The sequence below is a fragment of the Plutella xylostella genome, chromosome 21 (assembly GCF_932276165.1).
Source record: "Plutella xylostella chromosome 21, ilPluXylo3.1, whole genome shotgun sequence".
Taxonomy (NCBI): Eukaryota; Metazoa; Arthropoda; class Insecta; order Lepidoptera; family Plutellidae; genus Plutella; species Plutella xylostella.
In genome coordinates this window covers 5,723,274-5,731,322 of record NC_064001.1, presented here as the reverse complement: position 1 = coordinate 5,731,322, position 8,049 = coordinate 5,723,274, and the positions used below count along the sequence as shown (strand labels likewise).

At 36.0% G+C, this 8,049-nt stretch overlaps 1 protein-coding gene across 1 annotated transcript in view; it reads left to right on the top strand.

Annotated features, from left to right (window-relative positions):
- The first annotated feature begins 538 nt into the window (after nucleotides 1–538).
- The window catches only part of LOC105395975 (elongation factor-like GTPase 1), a 131,596-nt gene continuing 124,085 nt past the window's right edge, over nucleotides 539–8,049 (top strand). The window contains exons 1-9 of the mRNA XM_048628632.1: nucleotides 539–1,074; nucleotides 1,589–1,831; nucleotides 2,154–2,337; nucleotides 2,591–3,464; nucleotides 3,548–3,621; nucleotides 3,898–4,053; nucleotides 4,696–4,813; nucleotides 5,174–5,895; nucleotides 6,763–6,876. Coding sequence (XP_048484589.1) covers nucleotides 727–1,074; nucleotides 1,589–1,831; nucleotides 2,154–2,337; nucleotides 2,591–3,464; nucleotides 3,548–3,621; nucleotides 3,898–4,053; nucleotides 4,696–4,813; nucleotides 5,174–5,895; nucleotides 6,763–6,876 — 2,833 coding nt within the window. The 5' untranslated portion in view covers nucleotides 539–726. The remainder of the gene's footprint in view (nucleotides 1,075–1,588; nucleotides 1,832–2,153; nucleotides 2,338–2,590; nucleotides 3,465–3,547; nucleotides 3,622–3,897; nucleotides 4,054–4,695; nucleotides 4,814–5,173; nucleotides 5,896–6,762; nucleotides 6,877–8,049) is intronic.

The following is an 8,049-nucleotide window of genomic DNA, read 5'->3' as shown; positions in this document are numbered from 1 at the left end:
AATAAGATAAGTAATGTAAGTTCTTTAACTAGGATCATTAGCAGTGTAATCAGTTCTCTATCCTGCAACCATGAAGAAGTCATTATTCTGAGCTTAACGTAAGTGCTTTCGCAAGGCGAATGATTATTTACTCCATGGTACATGTAATGTCAAACCGTCCGTCATTAGATGATACGTTCATAAATTACTATATATCTCAGAATAATTACTGTGTATAACGATGTTTTGCACTTGAACTGAAATATTTAGACATGCTGTACAAAAATACTTAGGGTGGGTTGCACCATTTAACTTTAACTATTACAAACGTCAAATCCCTTGACGAGAGAGATCAATCTTCAAGAGATTTGACGTTTGTTATAGTTAAAGTTAAATGGTGCAACCCACCCTTACACAAGGCAATATTACATAATTTGTAAAAAAAGTAAAAGAATTTATTAAAATAATAGGTAGAATTTACCAAAAATTATGTCTTCACAATTTTTCATAGTTATGTGGTATCGAACGTACAAATCAGCTGTCAGTACACAGAGTAGCCTGAGAAGCTAATGTCAACGTCAACTGGTATTGGACAGTGTGTTTTTCACGAGGTTTTGGTTATTGTTGTGCAATTTATTTCGAAATTTTATAACTCCTTTTAAGCATATTCCTGGTTCTAAATCGAAAGGACAACTCAATTTTCCGTATAAAATTTAGTGTGTGAAGTTTGTGCTGAAAGCATTCAAAATGCGGCTGGTTGATTCGAGTAAACTTTTAGAACTTCAAAACAAAACATCGAATATCCGAAATATTTGCATTGTAGCTCATGTTGACCATGGGAAAACAACATTGGCAGACTCCTTGATATCTAGCAATGGCATTATATCTCAAAGAATGTCTGGGAAGATGCGGTACATGGATAGCCGACCAGATGAACAGGAGAGGGGAATAACCATGAAAAGCAGCAGTATCGCTTTATATCATGCTGTAGAGAGCCATGAGTATCTCGTAAACCTCATAGATTCTCCGGGGCATGTAGACTTTTCAAGTGAAGTGTCAACGGCTGTGAGATTATGTGACGGTGCCATTGTTGTTGTGAGTAGATAGAAAGTTTATTTATTCCTTATCTTCTTTTGTATTCTAGGTTCTACTCTATGTAAAGATGTTGTAGGTGGCTCTTTTGAGTGGAATCCTTGTAGATATCCCCTGTTTTACTGCTCAGCCAGCCTTATTCCTGAGTGATTTGTAGAATAAAGGCTGTAGTTTTTACCTTTCTTATTTAAATAATTTATATGTATGTTAAAAGCTCAATAAGTTTGCTTAAAATTTTATTACTTTTATATTGTCACATTCACATTGCACCATAGAAATTAGAAAGTGGTACATAAATATATGGATCACATTGCACCATAGAAAAAACCAGTGGTGTAAGATTATTTATCTGTACTCAGTAACATGATTATCTTATTTTTCTTTAAATAGCTGCACTCTCATTGGTGTAGTAATGCAGTGACCACATTCTGTCACAAAGCTAGTAAATTCATCACCTTCTATTCAATGCTATAAATAACAATAATATGTTTACTTCATCTTTTATTGCTCTTCCCAGGTAGATGTAGTGGAGGGAGTTTGCCCGCAGACCCGGCTAGCGTTGAAACAAGCTTATGCAGAGAGCATAAAAGCAGTTCTTGTACTTAATAAGATTGACCGTCTCATTGTAGAGATGAAACTTACTCCGCTGGATGCATACATACATTTGACGCAAGTTTTGGAGCAAGTCAATGCGGTTATGGGTGAGCTGTTTGCTACCGAAGTATTTGAGAATGAAGAGACACATATTGAGAAGGAAAAGGTAAGATTATAAAGTTGTGCCTTTTATTTTTAGAAATATTTATAGTTTTGCAATTTTTTTCTGTACCTACTGTAACATGAAGAATAAGTATTGTACTTGTTTCACATAAAATGAATTTTTAAGAAGATGGGAATGCTGTGTTTTGTCATGTCATACTCTTTATACGCTTATTAAATGCATAATAATATGTGCTATGTTCACGATTTATATACATATAAAGATTATACTCAACAATATTTTTCAGGTGTCTCCATAAAAAGTATTAATTTCATTTTATATTTTGCTTTAATTTGCAACAATACAATCAGTTTAAAATTTACAGAAACAAAACACAGACACAAATAAAGAGGATAGCAACACTTACGACTGGACATCAGCTCTGGAAGATGCCGATGACTCTAATCTGTATTTCTCACCGGAGCAAGGAAATGTCGTGTTTGCTAGTGCCATCGACGGATGGGGCTTCACCGTGCAGACTTTTGCTAAGTTATTCTCGGAGAAACTTGGTAAGGTCACTTCTGTTAACAAAACATCTATCATACATCATAAGCACTCACTACACAAACCCCTTACAAATAAGTTAGAGCAAAATTGCTGCACAGACTTTTTGCTAGGATTGTTTGTTGGTTTGGATCAAACCATTATTGCACTGTCCTGAAACTTCTAAATTAGTGACTATTATAGTCAGATATTAGTTAATGTATACTGTTATTTTACACATTGTGATATTTTACATATATATTTTAATATTAATTTTAGGTGTAAAAGATGAGCTGCTTCAAAAAGTTCTTTGGGGAGACTTTTATTTGAATACCAAGACCAAGCGCTTCATGAAAGGAGCACAAGAAAAGGCAAAAAAACCTCTTTTCGTTCAAGTGGTCCTCGATAATCTATGGAACATTTATGATACTATCATAATAAGAAATGACAAAGAAAAAGTTCCAGTCATTTGTGAGAAACTTGGCATTAAATTAACAGCCAGAGATTTGAGGCATACAGACAGCCGTATTCAGCTGCAATCTCTAATGATGCAATGGCTTCCTTTGTCATTAACTGTATTAAATATGGTTTGCAAGAAACTGCCTTCGCCACTAGAAATAGTACCCGAGAAGGTAGAAAAACTAATGTGTTCGCGGATAAGAGATTTTGAATCTTATCATCCTGAGACACAGAAACTCAAAGAGGACTTTCTATCCTGTGATAGTAGTGAAAGTAGACCCGTTATCGTTTTCATATCAAAAATGTTCAGTGTAGATAAAAGTGCGCTTCCAGAAAACAAACCAAAAGTTTTAAGTTATGAAGAAATGGCGCTTAGACGTGAGAGAGCGAGACAGCTACGCGAAGAAATGAAACAGAATGAGGTAAATGCTGAAGCCACTCCTATGCAAGAAGCAACAAAAGATGTAGAAAAGAGTGAGGAAGAAGTAACGAAAAAGGAAGAAGAAGATAAAACGCAACCTGCATTTATAGCTTTCGCTAGAGTATTTAGTGGTAAAATAAGAAAAGGTGACAAGGTTTATGTGCTTGGACCTAAACATGATCCCTCCAAGATACTTAATGTAAAAGATTTTAATGTAGATTCTAATAAGAAGCTCAAAGACTTACAAAGTCATGAACACATTACATGTACAGAGTAAGTATTGATTTCTATAAAAGTAAGTATCAAATACGGTTACATCATTATATTTACAGTTAAAATATCTATTTTATTTTCAGAATTAAGTCTATTTATATTCTAATGGGTAGAGAACTAGAAGAAATAGATGAAGCAGTTGCTGGCAATATAATTGGTGAGTACATTTAATATATTTTCACTATCACTGTTCTATTCTTAGGGGCCATATTATACTTCGGCCGTTACGAGAACCCCTTTTTTTATGTTCGCTTATTTCTGGTAAGTAAAGTTGGTAAAGTTGGTTTTTCTTTGCAGTCATCATAATATCTATGGGATTTCGAATGTCAAGAACGTATTCTCTCAACGGCCATACTCTTATAGCGCCTGCATCTGGTACACTTAGAAATTACCTTTTTGAATATCCTCTTAAAGTCTAACATATCGCACGCAGGTATCGGTGGTCTAGAAGAGCATGTGTTGAAGACGGCGACGCTGAGCAGCACAGTCGCCTGTCCAGCGTTCAGTGAGCTCCAGTCGGCGGCCGTGCCCATACTGCGGGTGGCTATTGAGCCTACACACCCCACGGACCTACAGCAACTGGTTAAAGGTATGTACAGTAAGATATTCATTGAATCATACAGGGTAAATATTGGAGAATGAGGAGTTGCCAATTTATGGCTATACTTGAGGGATCTTCAGTGCGTGAGCCAGTGTGCGCAAGATTATTCGATCAAAGTATATTATATAAATCAATATAGGTATTATACATATAAATTGAATGTATCTAATGTTTTACTGAACTTTTATTATAAATAATTCACAAATGTGTTTTGACGAACATTGCGCCTTTGACTATTTGCTTTTGCATTTGCCAAATTCAAAACCCCTTGCTTAACTTAAATTGTGATCCGCAACATTCAAGATTCATAATCTATTCACCGTAAAATTTTACAATGATTTCAAATTTATGATTTTACCACAACTTCATTACTTCACATCTTACACTCTTCATAACTTGCGATACCTTGATTAACAGTTCATCACCGAAGAACATGTCCAGGTCCACCATCCACCACCCAGCGTGGTGGACTAGGCCTAAAAACCCTTCCTCATCCGGTCTCCACCCATACCCTAGCAGTGGGGACGTAATGGGTCCATAATGATGACGGTTTCACCCTTCCTTCGTTAGAAGGAGAACCGTGCCCCAGCAGTAAGCACGTGATGGGTTAGTAATGACGATGGTTTCCAGGTCTGAAGCTGCTGAACCAGTCGGACTCGTGCGTGCAGGTGCTGCTGCAGGAGACGGGCGAGCACGTGCTGGTCACCGCCGGCGAGGTGCATCTGGAACGGTGTCTCGAGGACTTGAAGTGAGTGTGCTCAACTTGCGTGAAGTCTCGTCGAGAAAACACTTGCAGGTTTGAAGCTGCTGAACCAGTCTTTTGTTAGGTCCTTGCCGGCTTCTTCGTTGTTAAGAATTAAATTGACAAATCAGCACTGGTACTCAGATTTCTATTTATTTATTATTAGCCTTACTTATATGACTTCCTGTCGGCTAAGTGTAGGTTTTTCTTAATCGATCGAGCAATGCAATCATCATTTTTTGACAATCGTGGTGATCATCACCATTTTACTAAAATTTAATTATTTGTGGCTTCGATTTCGGTAAGTATATGAATGTTTTTTTTTTGTTTTAATTTAATTTGTTTCTTTTATTATTTCTTTCGCAGAAATAACTATGCAAAAGTTCCGATCTCTGTTTCCGAGCCGATAGTTCCGTTCAAAGAAACAATTGTTGAACCACCGAAAATAGATATGGCTAATGAAGAAATAGACTCTCAGAACATCGACAAGGGTAACAAAGAAGAAGACCCGACGATTACCGTCCATACAAATAATAAACAAAGTCAAATCAGAATTAGAGCAAAACCCTTGCCGAGTCAAATTACAGAACTACTAGATAGATCATCCGATTTATTGAAGGCTGTCTCACAACATATAAAAATGCTGCATTCTTTAATGAAAAATCCTAGTTTAGAAGTAAAGCTTGAAGAGATCAACCTTAATGGGGCTAAACATACGCTCTCTGATAGAATGCTGAAACTTATACAAGCATTCATTGCCGAGCTACAAGAGATAGCTTCGAAGTGTGGGCCAGAATGGCAAGATATTGTAAAGCAAATATGGTCTGTTGGGCCGAAGAATTGTGGGCCAAACGTTCTACTGAACCAGACTTCGGATTATTCTACCAAATTCTTGTACCATGAGAAGGAGATAGAGAATGACCCGAGATTTGAGTACGAGAGTAGTTTCATTAATGGGTTCCAATTAGCTTCCTTGGCTGGTCCGCTTTGTGAAGAACCAATGATGGGGGTAGCATTTTGCGTTGAAGAATGGACCCTCAATAAGGCTGATAATGAAGAGGCAACTTATACTTTTGGACCTTTGTCAGGTGAGTTTGTCTTACTATTAAAACTTACTCTTACACATTTTACACTCATACTGATAAATTCTCCTATACTTGAGTCATGATTGCATTAACACTTGTCCAAAATTAATAATGCACATGCAGATCTTCACACCCGAATCATTAAATCGTAAGAGCCTTAAAAAAACACTTGCACTTTGCGCCTTGTTCGAAAGAAATATGAGTCAATGTCAATATCAAAGATTTCTATGCGCATTATCAATTTTGGAGCACTGTAAATGATTGTAAACAAACATAAAAAAGGTTTTTCAAGGTGCAGTTATTCTGTAATTATAATATTTGAGTTATTTAATTATTCAGAGAATACTATTTATATATTTGCTTAGTATCTTAGATATAATTAGTAAATAGTACCTATTTATTGTAACCAAATAAAAAAAAATGGCACTGTTAAAAATATTATAAGTAGGTACCTAACTACATTTTGCTTTTGATAAGAATGAGCACCTTAAAAGATTCAAAGTCATAAATTGCAAACATTGTAATACCGCCAAATCAAAGAGGACACTAAATATAGGATAGTTAGTTCTATTTGAAGTTCGTCTTTTACATTTGTCAACACATGACTAACTGTCACTTTTATGTTTACAATCATTTAAATACGATCACGGCTGGAGTATAGTTCAGATTTTCTGCCTTCACTTGATTTTCTCAACTGACTACCTGCTGACGCTACACGGGATCGTTATCGACGTAAATAAACGTCTCTATATCGTGATTCGCCGATAAATACGACGCTGTAAAACGAGTTTGTCGACGTCGATGACGAACCCGTGTAGCGGTTGCTGCTACTGCTGATCCACTTCATATAAAATACAATATTTTGTGCAGGTCAAATAATGTCGGCGGTAAAGGACGGATGCCGTAAAGCCTTCCAAGTGCAGCCACAGAGACTGATGGCGGCCATGTACTCCTGCGACATCATTGTGGACCAGAAAGTATTAGGTGAGTGCCTTGTAACATTGCCCTTTATAGGTATCTGCATACTTAGCACGGGGAGCAAGTCGCGCTAAACAAGACGTGACAAAAATCTTGCATCGCGCTTTGTCACAGCGCGCGGCCTCGGGAGCGCGAGCGATGGAAAACTTTATTCAAGTTTTGTTTTGAGCATCTTGCGGCCAATGGTGGGGAATTTTGTTACACAGAAATATGCACCAATTTTTTTCATAATCCATGTTAATAAATTGGTAAGTATAAGTGGTTAAATATGCTCGCAGCATTAGAATGTTCAACTAGTTAACTTCAGCATCGATATTCTATGAATCTGACAGCGTTTGGGATATAAAAAGTCGTAAGAAAGAAACCAAATAGAATAAGTCAGTAAATTTTAATTTTCATAATTACAAATATTGTAACTATACTACTATTTACACCTCAATTGTCTAAGATAAATATGGTTCCTCTTAATAAATACGTTATACGTTTTAATCTTAATCTATAAACATAAGCATAAACGCTACGAACCCTAAATTACACAAAAATATAAGTCTGAACCGATTATCACATCTTTTGTGTACAATTTCACCCTTCCTTGGTGGGTATACAGTTTTACTTCAATTTCATAAATAACTCCTACAGTCATGGTTTATCTCTACTTGGCAATAGACATTTTCATGTTACATGTATTACTATAAATACTACAACTAAACTAATGGAATTATGTACCATATTTGACAACCAGATAATAAATAAGAATCACCAACATACACTCCTAAGAATCATTCAGCAACGCGCCACTACGCAAATTTAAAATGTAAAAGAACACACTCGTCCTCGCCATTTTAAATTTGAGTTAGCGCAGCTCATACAGGGTTAATAGATCTAATAAATGCAGCTGAGTATTAAAATAGTATTTTCTACAAACTAAACATAAGTTTAGAATGGGAAAAGTATGAAACATTCTCCACAAACCATACATTGTGGGGTGAAGTGTGGATTGACAATTAGGTAATGAGCTATACAAAATATATCATGCAGGGTTAGTTTTGTGTGAGTGAATTGGAATATAATTATTAAACTGTATTGTAATATTATATTGCACTCAATCACACACAACTGGACGGAATCAACCAAGCGCATATTAATAAAAAAACCCATCTGAAACTTCTGTAAAACCTA